General features: G+C 49.8%; 1 protein-coding gene across 1 annotated transcript in view; it reads left to right on the top strand.

The window, feature by feature from the left end:
• The first annotated feature begins 7,362 nt into the window (after positions 1-7,362).
• The window catches only part of LOC144124788 (potassium/sodium hyperpolarization-activated cyclic nucleotide-gated channel 1-like), a 48,391-nt gene continuing 36,851 nt past the window's right edge, over positions 7,363-18,902 (top strand). Inside the window, exons 1-6 of the mRNA XM_077657665.1 lie at positions 7,363-7,607; positions 11,989-12,124; positions 14,702-14,862; positions 15,508-15,764; positions 16,871-17,020; positions 17,769-17,990. Of these exons, the coding sequence (XP_077513791.1) occupies positions 7,409-7,607; positions 11,989-12,124; positions 14,702-14,862; positions 15,508-15,764; positions 16,871-17,020; positions 17,769-17,990 (1,125 nt within the window). The 5' untranslated portion in view covers positions 7,363-7,408. The remainder of the gene's footprint in view (positions 7,608-11,988; positions 12,125-14,701; positions 14,863-15,507; positions 15,765-16,870; positions 17,021-17,768; positions 17,991-18,902) is intronic.

The raw sequence follows: 18,902 nt of genomic DNA, 5'->3' as shown, positions 1-18,902 counted from the left end.
TTTCGCTTTGTATATCCTGGATTAGCAGGGCTAATCCACATTAATTTTTTCCTCTGGTCGGGAAAATCAACCTCTTCAGCCTTAAGTTGCAGTGGACACATGGCAGGTCATGCCAGATAAATATAAGGTTAATTTGATTGCACGTTTATAAGTTAGGGGTGCTAAGTACGAAAACCTCGCATTTTGCCCCATTTTCCGCTATTCCTCCCTAATGGCCGAAGAAAGGCAGTGAGGTTTCCCTAGGGAAGAGGATGAAGAAAGAAACATTCTCGGCCTCTCATCGGTCCGTATGAAAGGCTGGCTTTGAAACCTTTGCTCAGTTGCAAGTCCTGCGTTTCTTTGAAGGCCTTCCCTGCACAAGTCAGGAGTGACGTGTGAGTATACAACAGAGCGTTCATATGTCCTCAACGCAGCTCTCGTGTTGTCGGCCTTTGTCCTCGCTGTCTAATCCGCCGAGTGCTACCCCTACGCGCGCAGCGGAGAAGTGCCAATTTTTATTTTTCATATGTGAGGCTCTATTGATTTCTTCGCTGGCGGTGAACTCGTGATACTGCGTCATCGATTGGTTCTGCGTCGAATAAAGAGATGAATTGGTGCCCTGTGGGCGCTGTGTTTATGTTAGTGGGGAAGTGCAGGTTGGAGTACCTTGCTGTAGAGCACTGCACGGGCCGCATTCCGAGGCCCGAGACTCAAAGCCAGATCCCGCCCAGACCCGCGGTTTCAGGCCCGGTCCGGGCCTGCTACATTTTCACGTTACTGAGCCCGGGCCCGGCCCGCCAAGCTCGATGTTAGGCATGGTCCAGCCTGGGCCAGGGTCCGTTCCCACAGCAGCTCAAGAGGTAAATTGTTCACTGAGTGCAATTAGTCTCATGCTACACAGGTAATTAAGTGGCCAACAAAGGAGGTCTAGAAAAAATTAATTTGGTAAATACAAAAAGAAGAAAATGTAATGTGGGTTCGTCCGCTTCGCTTTTGTAGCGAGAGCTACACTACGCCAGCACTTTGAGCCTTCAGCGTGGCACCCCTTGAGCTCCTTGGCGGCGCGTGGCGCCCCTTGGGCTCCTTGGCGGCGCCGTGGTCACGTGGCGCGGAGCATCTGCTGCTGCTGACGGCGCGCAGGCGAAACCGAGCTGCAACAGCTGTGCGCATGCGCCGTATCGAGGGGGGAGTGGAGAGGAGGAGAGAGAGAATTCACGTCCAGGTACAAAGATGAAGAAAGAACGCCCAGCGAAAGGGAGCGGCGAAATATTCACTTTCTGCAGTTCGACTCAGCGAGTTCCACTCGGTCAGATGTAGCTCTCGCGTCACTCCAGGTTTAACAAGAGCTAAACCATAGCCAATTGTTTTGAACAGTGGCCTTGTCTGTGAATAGCCTCGAATTCCCTAGAACTAAATGAAAAGGGTTGCAAAACGTGCATTATACTTTGCGATGCGCTATAGATTTTTAATGTCATTTTTTATGGCCCGCGCTGTATATATAGTTATTAAAACGTCCTGGCATTTATTTTTTTTAATGATCACGATTTCGCGGGTTGTATCATGGCCGCACTGACTGCGTTTCTGTGGACACAAGAATAAATGATCCTGTTTATTCCGTAGTTTATGTTTGAACACCCGAAGTGCCCTAACCAATATAGCTTTCTCCAATGGCGTTTCTCGTAGCTTAGAGATGCGTTTTTGTGAGGCGAAGGCAGGCAGTCAAAAATTAGCTGCGGTTTAAACTTTGCTTAACCCTGGTGAGAAGCGAAAGCAATTCCTTTGCATGGCTACGTTCACGAACGCCACACACACTGCCGAACGGATTGTCTGTGAAGAGTCGATGAAATGCACGTGTAGCCGAGCCAGGCTCGCTGAGTCTGATCACAATGTCAGTCTTCCGGCGCTCCGTCTCACTTGAAACCATCTCTGCGTTCAGTGCCGAAGTTGAAGAAACCTCCGACTCCGCGTCGCTGGTTAGACGAGACGCTTCGAGATCGCATGGCTGAATCATCAGATGAAGTTAAAAGCTCACGTGGTCTCTCGGCCAATCAATTTAATCTCCACCTGCTGCGGTAGGGAGGTTGCTCACAGTCCGATGGGGCATTTGCCACCTGCTACGGTGGGCAGATTGTAATGCCGTCAGTAGGTCACATGACCTCTCTCAACCAATCAGAGAAATTCAACTGACGCTGCCCCCTCAAAAACCTGGCGTAGTGAAGCTTTCGCTTCAGAATTATCTTGGAACAGACGGCTGCCCGTCGAGCAATCGAATGAAGCTCATTCTGCGGCGGTTTTAATGACTTCAAGTGTCCAGTCGTTAGCGGTGACACAAAACCGAGCACGTGCGGAGCGCCTTCTGGCAGACCTTATGGCGTGTGCTGTCGATAGCTGGGACAGCCAATTCAGTGGTGCTGTGTACTTTAGTAGGCGAACGCACTGGAACAAATGAGTCATGAGTCTTGTGTTACAAAGCTTCATTAATAACGCCGCTGTAGTGCAGCCCGCTGCTGGATTTTGCGCGTTTTCTTTTTAACTTCTCTTGTGTCCTTCAGCACAGCGAGGTGTGCGCGTCGGAAATTACCTGGACATAGCACAGTGAGTGACGCTGATTAAAGTCGGCCTACAAATGAACTTTCTCTCATTCTGCGTCAGCAAAAAGTAGTATTATCAGTGGTTTATTGATAAACCACTGTAAACATTTTAGCTCCGGATTATTTAATTTCCGAGATGTTTCAGGCAGCAGTCGAAACAAATATACCAGGATTATTTGTCATTTTCTTGTGTGAGGAACATGCAACTTAGCAGACGACAAAATTAAGCAAACAAGAGCTGAATATTTTTTGTTCTCAACGATATATGGATCTATTCCATCAGTGTCGCTGCTAAAACACTTTAAGTGTACTTCACCCTGCAATAATGAATCAAATGACCTACGCAGCCTCTCCATGTACGGGCCCGGTTCCGTCCCGGGCCCGCGACTTCAAGTCCGGGCCCCGCCCAGGCTCTGCGAAACAAACATAGGCCGGGCCGGCCCGAGCTCGTGCAGTGCTCTACCTTGCAGCTCACGGAAGCCGGCAAATCAACTTTTATTGCCTTGAGATGTATAGAACTAATCAATCTCTTAATTTTTCGTGCAATCCAAACTCCAGACGGAGCAGTTCTTGGCTCATAAAATAAGTGAAATTGGATGGTTGAGAACGCAGTGATGCGCTCGCGGAACTGTGACGCGCTTTTACATCGTTAAACAGTGCGAAATATACACAGGCGCAAGAAGCCGAGAACAACAGTGCTGCAATCCTAGCTTGAGCACTCACCCAGTTTTGCTGTTTTACAGACGCACCGCTTCTTGGGAACAGCATCTCATGCGGAACGTGTTTGGGAAACACGTCTGATATCGAGAGCTTTTAGTGTGAAAGCACGACTTAGCACGGTCAAGCCCAACAAAGAATTTTGCATGAAGCCTCGGAGTAACTGGGTTAAACTCGGGTGAGTTCGGAGGATGTGGTGGTGGTGGTAAGCACTTATTGACTATGTGCAAGAGGGTGTTTGGGCCCAGGCCCTACTGGCCCAGCTGTCCTCACAAATCTCGGTGGAGCTCCTATTCCGGAGCCCCAATGGCGTCTAGCGCCGCTCGCGCCCTGGCGACCAAGGTCCGTTGGGACTGCAGGTCATGGCAGCTGAGCAGCGCCGCCTCCCAGGCCTCCCTCGGAGGGTGGGAGATGAAAGATAGGGAAGGGTGGGGATTGGAAGGGCAGGCTTAGACCACATGGAAAACTTTCGAGAACGTCGCTCCGCACAGTCTGCAGCCACCATCAAATTCTGAATTGAAGTGTTTCAATACTGCCGGGCACAGCATTGTATTTGTAAAAATTTTGAGAAGAAGCCGTTCGTCTGCTCCCCGGGGACCCTTACAGGGTTCCAGAAAGCGACGACGACTGTTCTTACAATATGTAGTGATGTCTTTGAATGTAATTAGAGGTTGGGTGGACTCTGAGTAGGCTTCCAGAGTAAGTGTGAGTGCCTGGGGAGAGGGCGCGGGCCGCCTGATCGGCTAACTCATTGCCCTGAAGTCCCTGGTGGCCGGGAGTCCAGATGACGTTACAATTTGGAGGGTCGCTGGACCAAGAGCAATTTTGTAGGATGCGCCAGGCGGGAGGAGGTATCCAACCCATCTCATAATTCCGACAGGCCTTCTTCGAGTCGGTAACGACGTGTTTCACTTGTGGGAGGGAAAGGGCGAGCGCAATCTCGGTTTCCTCCGCGTGTGTTGTGGTGTAAGCACGGAACGTCCTGCCGATGTGTTGGTGTTATAGACCACACTGCCGCGGTGACCCCCCCCCCCCCCCCACACACACACACACACACGGTGGGGACCGGCAATGTCCACTTAGTACACGTGTTGTTGTTGACCATAATATCGCTCCACTGCTTCGGAGGAACATCGCGCAAACTGCAGCCAATGGGAGGAAGCACTGGTAAGTTCGGGGTAGCGTCGCGCCAACCGTAGCCAATGGGAGAACAGCTTAACCTCGAACAGAGCTTAACCTGAGTCTAATATCGTCACCAGATGTGCCGACGACCCAGCAAAGCAAAACCATGAATCAATCAGGCTAAACACATACTTTCACACATATACTCGGTTTAACTACATTGAAACCCTACCACTGTTTCATTATTTGAACTTATCGCATTTTTACAACCTTGCATATTTACCAGACTGCGGAGACATGCTTTTTTGCATTGCAGTTGGAGTTAGAGAGGCGGAGCTCGCACGTGAATAGCCGAGGCGTCCGATAAGCTCACGTTTGAACCTGCTGCTGCCTTTTACCTACATATTTGGGAGATAATGGATAAGTGCGTGACGAGAACAATGAGCGATAAGCATACTGATTTCCCCACTGAATGATTAGCTGGCTGTTCGCACCTGAGAGAGCCGAGCAGCGCAGTTCCCGGGGTGATGCCGAGTCAATTTTTCCCGAAAGAGTACATGCTTTTGCGCGAGGACGCTGTAGTCACCAGCGTACTGTTACGGTATTCCTTTCTTTGTAACAAACTACCATTTTCTGTCCCGCAAAGCTCAAGCGAATGGCATTACGGCAGTAATGACAGTTTCTTTTGAGTTCTATTTGAGGATTAACGGAAAACTGGGCTGAGGTACTTACCACACTATTCCATTTCCCATTCCTCCTCTCCCTCTGATGGTCGACTCCAAGCACTTTTATAGACGGTACAGAAGCTGCGGTCAGCCTATCCTTTGACAGCAGGGCACTAACTGACCTTTATTTCCTGAAAGTGTTTGTAACGTTGGGGGACTGGATGTCGGAATTTTTTCTTTGTCGTTTCGCCGCTAGAAGTTCCTACGCACAGGATATTTTGCGTGTGGGATTTAACGGACTGCACGTCGTTGTTAGACAGACGCAAGACATATACTTTCACACTATCAGAGGATACTTGGACAAAAAATGAACCCATGTGAGCTGGTTGAAAATTTTTTTCTCAGGCCACAGGAAGTTTCGCTTGGCATTTGCTGTCTTAGTGGGGGCTTTTGTTATAGCTACCTATTTGGAAAGTCCAGACGGCGATGGTGTTGCGGTAAGGCGTCATGGTATTGTGAGCCATGGTGGCAACGACAGAGGGGATGGATGGATGGATGGAAGCAACTTTATTGGGCAAAAAATTAGCTGCGGTTTAACTACTGCTGAACCTGATTAGAGAGCGAAAGCTATGGTGTATCGGGCAAGTAGACGCAGCTTGGCGCCTGTAACGTTTCATGCGTTTCACGCATTGGATAGGCAGCGCGCCCACCCTGGCAGGTGGCAGTTAAATTGATGGCTCATCATCGAGAGGTTGGTCACCCAATGAACGCTGCGGCCTATTCTACCGCCCTCTACCGGCGAATCGAAAGGTCAAAGGTCAAGTGGCGCTACATCATGGTGGACCACATATGGTAAGGTCCATAGCCACACTTCTGGCTCACTTCAAGGTCAACCGGCAACGCACGGCGATATAGACTTACCTAACGTAGTGAAGCTTTCGCTTCAAAAGAAAGGCCGCCTGGGTGGTCTCCTACTGGTCCAGTAGTCCACAAGCGTGAGCTTCACGTAGGGCCCGGTCCGTTAGCTATTTCTGGCCGGCGGGTTGAGCGGTCCGCAAAGTAGCGTTCCAGGAGGAATGAGTGGGCTTGGAGGGGGGGGGGGGGGGGAGGTACTGCCTGTGGGAAGGGCATTCCCATGGGTGATGGAAGGGTGCAGATTTGGGCACGCCACAGAAGTTACAATGGGGGTGGGGGAAGGGCAGCGTCGAGCGGCTGTTTGTAGAATGCGGTGATTTGATAATATGTAGAAAAGACGATGTGGCCTCTTGCGTGAGGTTGGGTGCCTGATCGGCCGGGGCCCGGGATGAGAGCTATCGGGCCAACGCATGAACGCGCTGATTGCCGGGGACTAAGGCATATCCAGGGACACGTAATAGTGACCATCCGGTCGAGAGAAGGGGCTGTGGCGAGAATGTGATGGGTGGCCGGTGACGCCGCGCCCTGGAGGTAGTGGCTGTATGCGGCCTGAGAACCTTTGCAAATTTCGGCAATTTCCTTGTAAATGGTGCAGTGACCCAGCGCAAACGCGAAGGCGGCTCCCTCCGCCTCTGCGGGGGAATGAGTTCTGATAGTGACACCAACCCCCACGGTGCCGTCTTCGTATGCTGCGACTGCTGTGGAGAGCCCTAGGTTGGTGTACTCTGCCACGGCGACGAAGAGGATGTCGGTGCGGTTTCTGTACCTCTTGGTGTGATAGCTCGCTCGAGACTGCCGCCTCCCGTGATGGAGGGTAGCGCTCATATTGTAGGGGTTTCAGCTGCAAGAGTTCCGATTTCGTTGGAGAGCAGCGGAGCCCCGTATATGCGCTAAATGGGCGGTGGTAATATATCTGAGGTTGATTGTAGGATCTTGGGCTGCTCCCAGGGATCCGTCCGTCGTTCAGAGGGTCCAGAGGGGCCCTCGCTTCCATCACAGGGCTGGGGCAGAGCCCTGGGATGGCAGCGAGGGCATCTGTCAGTAGGGCTAAGGCTACGTTTGAAGAGTAACGGGGACAGGATCTCCCCTTGTGGGATCAGGAGACTGCGCGCAGAAATACATTTACTCACACGAGATTATCGCTGGTTCTTATTTGCTTTGCCACCATGCCTCATACTGCACACAACTAACTGTCAACTAGCTGTCAGCTTCAAGCTAATCTCTTGTCAGTCAACTGCGCTGAAGCATATTTTACTGTGTGGTCCCTGTCTCTGAATGTCGGCAAGTGACGATTACGTTTTCACCGCTGACCACGGAGATGTGCTTTTTACCTCGTATTTTCACTCCTTTTCCAGCGGGTCTTCCTCGGGAACAGCGTGTTACGCCCAGCGTTTGTGGCGGCCGTAAGGAAGAGTCATCATGCGCTCGCCGTCGTCACTGCTCTCGAGTGCGCAGTATTCGCCGGTACCGCCGGTATCGCCGGACACGCCAAGGGCGAGGTCCGGGCGCAGCGCGCCGGGCAGCATCACCTCTCTGATGACGCCCCTGCACGCGCCCCTGCACACGCCGCTTGGTGGGGCAGACAGCGCTGAACACTCCCTGGACGACAAGCCCAGCCGTGAGTTTTGAAGAGTGCGTCTGAATCGTCAGCCGCTCTTGTGCAGCGCTGCAGTGGAGGCTGCGAAATTAACCTATAGATGCTTAATTTTACTAGAGAGTTTTAGCATAGCGTATACCGTCCACATCTTATCATGACAGCTAGTTGCCAGTGCACATGCGCAGATGGCGCTGACTGACCGGGCGCAGGCCAGCTGCGGGTGCACCTGGCATCGCGGGGCCATGGATATCCGCCTGCGCACTGGTGGCAGGCGGCCGCGCTAAGAGGTGGCGGTGGACAGTATTCGCTATAGATAAAACTCTATTAGTGACGAATATAGATAGAGCGTCGCTACTAGACTGCGCCGTGGCGTTTTTGTCTTCCCCGATTAAAGGAAGACAACCGAGGAAACTCAGTGCTGTGTTCCCTGAGCACTGGGAGCAAGGAAGCGTTGCTAATGGACATGGGAACAACCATATATAGGAAAAGGTCCTTTAAATGCAATCCAACGTCGCGCGAGGAGACAGCAAGCAGTGATTTCCTTACGCTCCCCTTAGGGATGTGCACACACACTTGTTTTTCTAAAGGCGCCTCCTTAATTCGTAACGAATCTTTATTTTTTACACATGACGAGGAATATTTGTCATCTTGGTCATGAGTGTGGGAGTCATAAATGTTGGCAGTCCTAGGTGACGCATCAACGACACAAATAAAAATATTCAAAATGACTACCGCTTGCCTTCTACTCTCAACACCCCCGTAGGAAATTTAGAAACACCATTAACTTCTGTTTCTGGGAAACCCTTGACTAGAAGGATCCTTAAGCTTCGGAAGTGAAAATAAAGGTTTTTTTTTCACCCGTTACTGGAATCGATGCTCTCTTTAGGCCTTGTTGATGGGTCATATACTTCAGGAAAATGTGGAATCGCAAGCCCGAAAGACACGAAAAAATTAAGTTCGTCCAGCCGTTCTTGCATCGTTTTTTTAATGTTTCATGTTTGTGCCTCCTATGTTTTGCCCCAGCGTCGCAGTGGTAAAAAGTTCTAATGACCATGAAATGTTTTGCCCAAGCATTGCAGTGATAAAAAGTTCTAATGACGTGAGACCATTCAGTAACTACGCGTTGGCCAGGTATTCCTTAGGTCTAGTAGACTTAATTGCCTTTAGTTTACCTTGATTCGTTTGGTTTAGAAGAGAGAGATTAAGAGGAGGAAAACTTTTATTAAATAGAAGAGAAGTGTCTCGAAACGTCGTGTTTCTTTTTTTCGTCGAAACTTCTGGCGAGTGTATGTTTATTTCTACAAGAAGAGTAGTTGTTCGAGTTTATGGGTGGTGTCCTTATTCCAGGGCTCCACTGTATGGAGCTACCTTGCGGAGCTGATGGATGAGGGCCCGTTGGTCCTCCAGGCTATCGCTGCTCAGCAGCGCCCCCCACCGGTCAAAATACGTGTTTTGTGTATGTAGATTGTTCGGTTTGGCCCCACATCCCCACGAAATGTGGAAGAGTGTAGGGCGGGCACCAGTGACACATGGCACCAGTGACATGTGTCGCTGTGTAATGTTCGCTGTACGAGATGTAGTCTATTGAGGTTTCGAAATATGTTCGTCGGCATTTGCCGCCAAGAGACGGCATCTGGGGTGTCTAATTTCCTATGAGGTTGGGGAAGTGTCAGCGCTGGAGACCCTGCGACTCAAGGCGTTCGTTACACTTTGAGGGTAGAGGATTAAAAGCGGGCACGTTGGGTGGCCCCGCTCGATTGATGATGCCTCGAGCTAGAGCATGTGCCCATGGAGAGCAAAAGAAACGATTGTGATAAGCTGTTGGCTTTGTGTAAATAAAAATTACTCGGCGACCGTCAGCTACGAATATCAGCGCCAACTATTCGCTGTACCCCCTTCTCTATGACGTGGGTGAGCAGGCGACTCACCTCCTGGGGTCTTAATCTGACCGCGCAGTAATTTTTTTCCGATCTGAACTAACTTGATTGACCTGGCTGCCTTCATCGGAGTCGGGTGGTTCACTGAGGTGTGGCGCACGGTACCAACGTTTGCGAGAAAAGGCATCGCTCGCGTTTTGGAATCCCCGGCGCACTGTGGTCTTGTGTACACACCACCTGTTTTTCCGTAGCGTGACACATGTGTGACCTTGTTTTCTTGCCGATGTTCGCGTGCTGCAAGCGACACAACAGCACGGCTTCTGACGGGAGGGACTGCGAGCTCCTCGGCTGTCTTGAAACAGCCTACTGTTTTCGAGCATTCACTGCACTCGCTGACACAGTTGGAATGTTTGAATTTTCTTTTTCTTCTTTATTTGGTCGACTAGGGATAGTAAAATGCCATAGAAAATAGATTGGATAGCTGGGCGTGTGTAGGAGGTTCCGTGGAGGTTATGCTGCAACAAAAACGAAGGAAAGAAAAGGATGGCGAACTATCTTAATTGTTTTTTTTATTGACGGAAACAGCAGTTTCATCAAATACAGTATACCACGTGCTCCACATTTTATAGGGTTATCCTTCAGGGCGGCACGTGGTGTGCTATGAATCACTCCTAAACATTGATGGTTAGTACTTAGGGAAGGATGGCTCCCTGGCCTTGATTGAGAAACGAGAATTGAGGTGATAAAACGGCTATTTACATCTAGCGGTCGATGCCAGTGCGCGGACACCCACAGGGTGAGCATCAAGTCCTTTGCGCGTGTGGCCAACACTGGTATTACTATGCCGTAGAAAGCTTCCCTTTACCTGAAAAACCCTGTTTTTTAAAATTTTGTACCTTCTAAAAAAAGACGCCCAGTATATCCTCGGGGTCCCATGAGAATCAGCGCGAAAATTGTCCTGAGAACTCTTCTAGGACCATACCATCATTCGTGCTCCGACGATTTTGTACATACATGGACAAAAGTTTGCGGTGTGCAGATTCGCTGAAAAAAAAAATCTGCCCGGTCAGGTGAATTAGGCCAATGAAAAGCATAGATGCATGAGGACACACACATGTTACTATCGCTGGAACAAATATCTGCCGTCTATGTAGCGAGGCAACTTAATTTATTTTCCGTGAATCCGCATCCCACAAACTTTCGTCCATGGCTGTACGTTCAGGGCAGGAGTTTGGCAGGCGTTGAGACACAGCTTTTAAGCGTATCGGCATTTAATTATGGGCAGTTTTTACCTAAGTGTTTTCTGTGTATAGCCGATGGACAAGAGCACTATGTAAAATAGCCTGATACTTGTTCTTGTAAGGTTTTCTTTTTTTATGTATACGGAACTGCTGCTGGCTGCTATTTATATATATGACATCATATGTGGCGGTGTTGCCGCTTCAATGAGACGTGCGCAAACTCGTATTCTGGGAGACGAATTTAGCCACTAAAACCTCTCAAGAACGTCCTTTATCTGCATACGACTGGCTTCTTATCCACGTACTTGTGCGGGCTGGGCGTATGAGCTCGTAGCACAGACGGTCGGACGAGTTGTAGTGGCGAGATTAGCGGGCTAAACAAAGGTGAGGCGCTCTTGAAGAAAACGGAGGGGCACTAGTGTGTGTGTGTGTGTGTGTGTGTGTGTGTGTGTGTGTGTGTGTGTGTGCGCGTGCGTGTGTGCGTGTGTGTGTGTGTGTGTGTGTGTGTGTGTGTGTGTGTGTGTGTGTGTGTGTGTGTGTGTGTGTGTGTGTTTCTTTTCATTGGTAAGAAGCGCCAAGCAAATGCTCTTTCGTGGGTGCAGCTGCACATTTTTCTTTTAAAGCGCCACGTTATATCACAGCCAAGACCAGCACTCTCGATGAAGTAATTTAAACCACCTATGTCAAAGATGGTGCCGTTTTCGAAATACGGTACACCTCAAAGGAGCAGGATCTTCTCTTTAGGTGCACAGTTCTGCCTATATGTTTGACTTCGGCTTCCTTATGCGAACAAACTAAGCACGCTACTATCTGTAGCGCGGCGCCAATTTTACATTGCAATATTTTAAGCGAATGAAGATAACACACAGGCTCGAGGGTAATAGAGAGATTTAGCATAGCGTGGTCCGCTTCCGCAAAGACGTTGCTTCGCCTGCGCAGTGGCAGGTGTGCGCTCCTCTTAGCCACCTGGGCATGCGGATCAGGCGTCGAGGAATCGGATCGCGCTATGCTAAATCTCTCTGATTAAAGCGTTCTATGTGAACTGAGCAAGGCTGAAAAAGGCGGAGGAGAACTAGTGGGAAGCGACGGAGAAGTGATTGTTTTTGTCATGGACCTAATGAACTCATTGTGGAGCGCGATCTTCGGGACATTCAAGTATACACATGAGCACAAAGTGATAGCGCAGAGTGCTCACGTGTTCATGAGCACAGAGTGCTTCCGTATCTGACGGTCTCCAGCGTTATGCAATAAACCGTTGCTTCCTCTTGCGACTCGAATCTCCAGGCCAAGTTCACGCCCTCAAGTCCAATATAAAGAAGATGCTGACTGCTTCGTCCAGGAGGCAGTACTCAGGGCTGGACTTCAAGAAGCGCGCGCCGACCAAGCACAGATTCGTCTTTCACCCACGGTCCAGGTTCAGGTATGCGGCCTCACTGTCATCCCGGAGACAGCTTTTCGCGTAAAAATGGCGTGGAATCTGGCGTAAAAGAATCACGGAGAGATCAAATGTGCCTTTGTGAAGTTAATTTTTTGACAATGGGGCTATAACCTTTGCCTTCGATCGCAACGAGGAGGAGCAGCCGTAGACGTTCTGAGGCTGATATGGCAGAAGTGTTGACAGGTGGGCTGCTTGGAACGTGAGCCGAATACAATGCGACGTTAAAGACACCCGAAGGAACGGGTGCGGACATCTTGACGCGAGGTGATATTGATGTAATGTCCGTATACATGGGACGCGCTAGAGTGTTATTGTCTCAGGAGAAGTGGAGAAATAAGAGGATTGCACGCAAAGTACCCGACCTTCTCTTGTCTCCTATAATATCGGCAACCTAAAGGGCAATGGCATTCCTTTATGAACACCGCCAGAGAGCTTATACACTTTTCCCGGCGTTTCTCCACTTCGTTAAGCTTAGTGCTAATTCCTCGCTTTTTGGTCATCGCCGGCCATGCTTTGGTTTTTTTTAAGGCGCAAGCCTTACTTGCCTCGTTGAGCGAATACCCGTGTGTGTGTGTGTGTGTGTGTGTGTGTGTGTGTGTGTGTGTGTGTGTGTGTGTGTGTGTGTGTGTGTGTGTGTGTGCGTGTGTGCGCGTGTGCGCGTGTGCGCGTGCGTGTGTGCGCGTGTGCGCGTGCGTGCGTGCGTGCGTGCGTGTGTGTGTGTGTGTGTGTGTGCGTGCGTGCGTGCGTGCGTGCGTGCGTGCGTGCGTGCGTGCGTGCGTGCGTGCGCGCGCGCGCGCGCGCGCAGGTCAGAATCGGTTTGGCGGCGACTACGTAGAGCCATGTAGAGGTAGAATTGTCAGCTTCGTGCCATCGGGTTACATCACCCCGCAGCGCGTGGCGTCTGCGTTCACAATGTGAGGGGATGGCCTTATGCCTTCTCACATGCAAGCAGCCTTAAGTGTCTCTGGCGATTTTTTAAATATCTGGGACCGCATTTTTAAAAGTATTATGTTCCCCATTCATTCCGTCGGCTTTTCTGAACGGCCGCGTTATTGACACCAGGGCCTGTGCTTGCTGGCTGTCAACTACAAAATGCGACCCCCGATGATTGCGCTGCTATGGATGCTTTGGTAAGGGTTGCTGTTTGGTGGAGTAGGTTGCTATGACAATAAATGTAACGCTCGAAACACAGGACCAACGAAGAGGAAAACACATGCGCTGTGGTGTCCTCTTCGTTTAATCCTATGTTACGAGCGCTAGATTTATCATGTCTGGTTAGGCGAGAAACGCGATATTTGCGCCAGCTCATTCGGAATTTGGTGGTATAGAGAAGAGCGTTGCCTGCAGTTGCTCAGTGAGTGCTGTGTAGTAAAAAAAAAAATCCTGGAGGCTCTGCCGGACGTCCAGTTGGTTAGAGCTCACCACGCGGAGGCGTTGGGGCGTGATCACTCTTTGCAGTCGGAAGTGATGCTGTGGCTGAAGACAAGTGCTGTGTCCGGCTCTTACCGTTGTCGCGGTTACATTTATTTAACATGTTCACTACGACAGCGATTTTCGGGGCCCTACTCTCTGTACGTCGCGGTTCACCAGTGGTAAACTCTTGGATTTTCTTGGGTGCGGCGTGACCCGCCAGTGCACCTCCGGCGAAGTAAACTTTTCGGACCCGACAAGTGATGGCAATAGCAGTCAGTGATTCGTGTTTATCGTAGGCCGTTTCGAAAACCTGGTCTGTCCCACGGCTTCATAGCACTACTTAGTATTTGTGCCGCACAGCAGGAATACAGTACGCCACCCACCGATGACGCACGGTGCATTGAACGTGTTAAGACGCGAAGGCAGAAGCGAAGTGCGATCCCCGGCTTTTGACATGTGTGTTACACAATGATTTCGTACTTAGGTTGATTGCCCGAGTTACTTTCCAGCGTCGTTTGTACGCTAATCATCTATGATCCGCCAAGTTAACGAGGGGTCGACTCGCTGGTCAACCTGCTGACATGATCAAGGGAGGGGAAAGCCTTAGGGTGCTTGCCAACGTTTCGATAAGATGACTTGCCTTCGAGAAGACGAGTCCTCTTGTTGACAAGCACCGTAAGGCTTTCCCCTCCCTTGTTCGCTTTGTGACTGTCAAGAACCATCTGCCTGCCCTCTGCCTACCATGGCCTTCTGGCAAGATCGTTTATCGGCAAAAGATCAAAGCGTTGGCTGAATAATGCTCAATTCACCTGTTATTTGACAAACGTATTGTATTCGCGCTAATGCCTTAGGAGAGGGGTGGGAAAAATACTGCCTAGGCAGCAAAAATGGTGGGGAAATTCCATTCATTCAAAGTAAAGTGAAAGCCATTGGCATTTCAGTTTTCAGTGTCCCACAGGAACGTGCACTAGAGTTTATCGTCCGTCACATAGGCGAGCCATAGACGCATTCACATGGCCGCACGTCTTCTGTTGTCCCCCGTATTTGATTTTTCCGTTGCTGTCACCAGTTTTCGTATGCGTACGTGTTTATGCCACGTAATGTTCGCTGCGAAGCCTCCTTACCTGATGGAACACGGCCGCGCAGGCGCTGGTGGGACGCCTTCATCATGCTGACGCTGCTGATGAACATGGTGCTGGTGCCACTGCAGCTGGGCTTCTTCCGCCAGCACGGCAACGCCTGGGCGCTCTACTCGCTCCTCTTGGACGGCGTACTCTTCGCCGACCTGCTGCTGAACTTCAGGACTGGTATTAATTCTTTCTTTCTTTCTTTCTTTCTTTCTTTCTTTCTTTCTTTCTTTCTTTCTTTCTTTCTTTCTTTCTTTCTTTCTTTCTTCTTTCTTTCTTTCTTTCTTTCTTCCTTTCTTTCTTTCTTTCTTTCTTTCTTTTTTTCCTTGTTTCCTCCTTTCTTTCTTTCTTTTCTTCTTATTTCTTTCCTATTTATTTCTTTCCTTCTTTTTCCTTCTTTCCTTCTTTTTTCCTTCTTTCCTTCCTTCTTTTCTTCTTTTTTCTTTCCTTCTTTCCGTACTTCCTTTTCATTCCGTGATTTTTACCTTCCTTCCTGCCTTCCTTCTCGAACCATACACATCAGCTGTAGCCTGTGCATCTGCCTCTTATGCGGGAGGTGCGTGGTTCGATCCCCAGGCCTGTGCCACTGCGGGTACCCACCGGTTTTCCAGTAGACGGCTTCTCTCCTCGGGTGAAATCCTTGGGGAGATGGGTCTTTGACTCTCATCCCCCCATCTCGCGGTGACCAGCTACGGTGTCCATCGCACTCTTCGGCCAAGCTCCCCTTGCTCTACTAAAAATCAGTTAATTATCATCATCACCATCATCATTTCTTTCTTCAGTCCGGCCGGGTGTCGTGAGGGGTACGCGCGCATGATGGCGCAGGCATTGACGACCGCAAGCAGGGCATCGTGATCATGGATCCCCAGGAGATCTCCGGGCGCTACCTGCGCGGCTGGTTCGCCGTGGACTTCGTGAGCAGCATGCCGCTGGACTTCATCGTCTGGATGGTGGCGGTGTTGTCGGGGAAGGCCACCGAGCGCCGCTCCACGCTGTGGCACTTGGCCAAGCTCATGAGCCTCGTCAAGCTGGTCAAGATCAGCCGCCTATTTCGATACGGAGGACGCACCGAGCAGATGATGGTCGGTGGAGGCGCTTTCGTATCTTCGGCACGCGGGGGCAAGGGTGATCCACTGCACAGAACCTGGATATATAGAGCTGCAGGCTGACGCGAGGCGCACTAAAATCGAGATGGAGGATTGGGTTGAACAGGCTTTAAATGCGGGGTGTTTAATGAAATCCAATACAGATTTTCTGTAAAAGTGCTTAAACTCGTGTTATGCCACTCTGCGGATATCTTTTTCAAGCATGTTTGTAAATACCAATTGATTAAGTTGCTAACATAATTTCTTTTAGGCGAAATCTGTGGTCAGTAAAACTGAACACCTCCAGTACACGCTCACTCTGCGTGAACAAGACAAGACTAATTTCAGCGGTATCGCATCGATATATCCTAATTTGCAAGTAAGCGCGTTTTCGACGAACTGCTGATTACAGCCGTTAATGTTCGGAAGCGAGCTTAACTTGCGGCTGCTCAGCGCGGCCTCATCGCGCTCTCTTAGTTGCCTATGTGCCATTAAACAGAACACAACACAACATCGCGCTCTATATACTGCATCTCGGAGCTGCGGTTTCTTAGTGCGACAGCGTCATTGCGCGCTGCGAATGCAGGGAGTAAAATCTGACGATGACTGCCGGCAAATACTGAAAACGAATATCCTACAAACAATCCAAGAAACTCCCAGGGACCATGCACTCGGCATTTCATCGTGGTTGCGGTTCCATCCAAGAAATTCAAAATGCTTTGGTGCAATATAGTGACAGAAGCTAAACGCACATGGTTGACGATGCGAAGGAAGCGTTGCTTTTCACCGAAGGGCGCACTGGAGAGAGCGTAAACTATAATAAAATAGGATGAACACTCCTGAAAGGAAACACTGTGCTGCTCTTTATGCGATTTTCAATGTCAAATTAAAAGTTGTCGTTTCATTGATATTGCAGTGCTCAGCTCTTACAACAGGAGGCGTGGTCTTCTAATTTCCGTTATAATATCATGACACGTTTTGGCCAGTTGCCGGTCCCTCTAACATACACAGAAAAAAAATTCGATGCAGTCGTCCTCGATGTCCCTTTAATGTCACGTGTGCGCTTATCCTTAAGGCTGCCTTGTCTGTCTTGCGTGCCGCAGTTCTACCAGACGACGGGTGTGTACCTACAGCTTGGCAACATTCTGGCACTCATCTTCCTGGCTGTGCACTGGCACGCCTGTCTGCAGTTCTTCGTCGGTTTCATGATGGGCTTCCCCCCAGAGTCCTGGATTTCCATCGCCAATCTGCAGGTTTCTCGTGCTTGTTTGCTTTGCACCTATCTCCAACCCCTTGCCTCACGTTGCGGCTAATTCATACGTGTGGCCAGTGGAAGGCAGTTATTGCGCCTCCCTTTTCCCGATGATCCCGTATTTCTCGTCTTTCTTGTGCGCTATAGTCGGATACAAGTCAAGAACGAATGACCAGTGGCCAGCCAATGGCGTTGACCGACAATCATGAGTTTGTGGCTAATGCCCTTAGACCAGCTAGTGTGACGACGCAGGGGGTGGCAGATGAGAAGGGGATTAACCGCGGCGTCATGGAAATCGGTCGACGCCATTGGGTGGAAGGCCTCTTTTGAGGGGCATCTGCCGCTTCTTTCGTGAGTTGTATCCGACTATAGCTGCACACATACGGACGAGTGGAATCGTGCATTGTAATCTGCGATCATTTGTTAAAAATAACGCGTTTCCTGATGTATGAATTCCCTTCCGATGTCACACTGATACCGTATGCATGAAGCTGACGGCGCAGCGAAGATGCACGTCAGAGCAAGACATATATCTTACCGACTTCCTCTGGTAAAAACTCGCCAGGAGGAAGAGTAGGCTTACTTCATTAATTTCGGCAGCTGACAGAGCTCCTTAGTGCCTGTGAACAGTGATGCTCTTACATTGGTTAAATTAGAGCACCGCTTCACGGCATATTCAGGAAGGTGAGTCTGTGAAGACGAATATAGCGATACCGACTGACAGTACGGCGCACATCGGGGGCCCGCAGAACGAGCCCTGGTGGGTGCAGTACTCGTGGGCGGTCCACAACACGGTGTCCCTGATGATGACCAACAACTACGGGCTGGCCCAGAAGACGGGCCTGCTGGTCGAGGAGTGGATCCAGGTGATGGGCATGTTCTTCGGCGCCCTCTGGCAGGCCCTGCTTCTGGGCTACGGGGCCAACCTGCTCGCCCACAAGGACTACACCAAGAACGTCCAGAGGGAAAGGGCAAGTCGAGCTTCTCTTACTCCTCCTTCGGTAAACCTTTGCGCGGAGGCATTGCTATAACTGCGGCCAGTTTCTCGACGAGTGCAAGAGCACTGAAGAAACTTGGCAGACGAAAAACGATGCATTTAAACGGCACAAAACTATTCATTGTTTTCTCTCCAAGCGATCTATGAATGTAGTGAATGACCGTGTCTGCGAATTGACAGACAAAGAGGACCCCAGGCCGCTTTGGGGACCCATTAACGCTTCGTACACTGAAGGCGGTGCTTAAGTGCCTCCTCAAGTTTTATTTTTTGCAGAACTGCTGTTTATCAGAAATGTTTCCAATTTTCCATCCGTGAAATTTCTATAGGTGTATACCAGGTGTATCAAAGAAGGTTTTCAAAAATTTTCAAAAATAGGTTTTTTTGGGTAAAAATGTAGCTTTTTCCGCATAGTATTAGTACCAGTGTTGGCGGACACCGGATTGCTGGTGAATCGTCTTAAGCAGTAAGTTGGTTAACTAATTTTAATAACTTTGGAACTAGTAGAGTTAGGCGCCTAGCTGCAATTAGATACTTGTAGCTGGTCGTTAGTAATAGCCATGCCAGTTTTTAGAATTTCGACAACGCGATTATCCTCGGCTCTGTGGCTCGACAAAATTTGGCTTTGCACCTATCTTCAACCCCTCGCCTCACGTTGCGGCTAATTCATACGTGTGACCAGTGGAAGGCAGTTAATGCGCCTCCCTTTTCCCGATGATCCCGTATTGATATTAGTAACGACCGGCTACATATCTCTAACTGAAACGAGTTGCCTAGCTTGGATAGTTAAAAAGTTAGTTATCAGAAATTAGTTAACTACTTAAGAGAGTGCACCGTCTTTCCGGTGTCCACCAATACTGCTAATACTGTGCCTAAATAGCCATATTTT

Source organism: Amblyomma americanum, chromosome 3, assembly GCF_052857255.1.
Source record: "Amblyomma americanum isolate KBUSLIRL-KWMA chromosome 3, ASM5285725v1, whole genome shotgun sequence".
NCBI classification, from domain to species: domain Eukaryota; kingdom Metazoa; phylum Arthropoda; class Arachnida; order Ixodida; family Ixodidae; genus Amblyomma; species Amblyomma americanum.
This window is presented reverse-complemented; position numbering and strand designations above follow the sequence as displayed.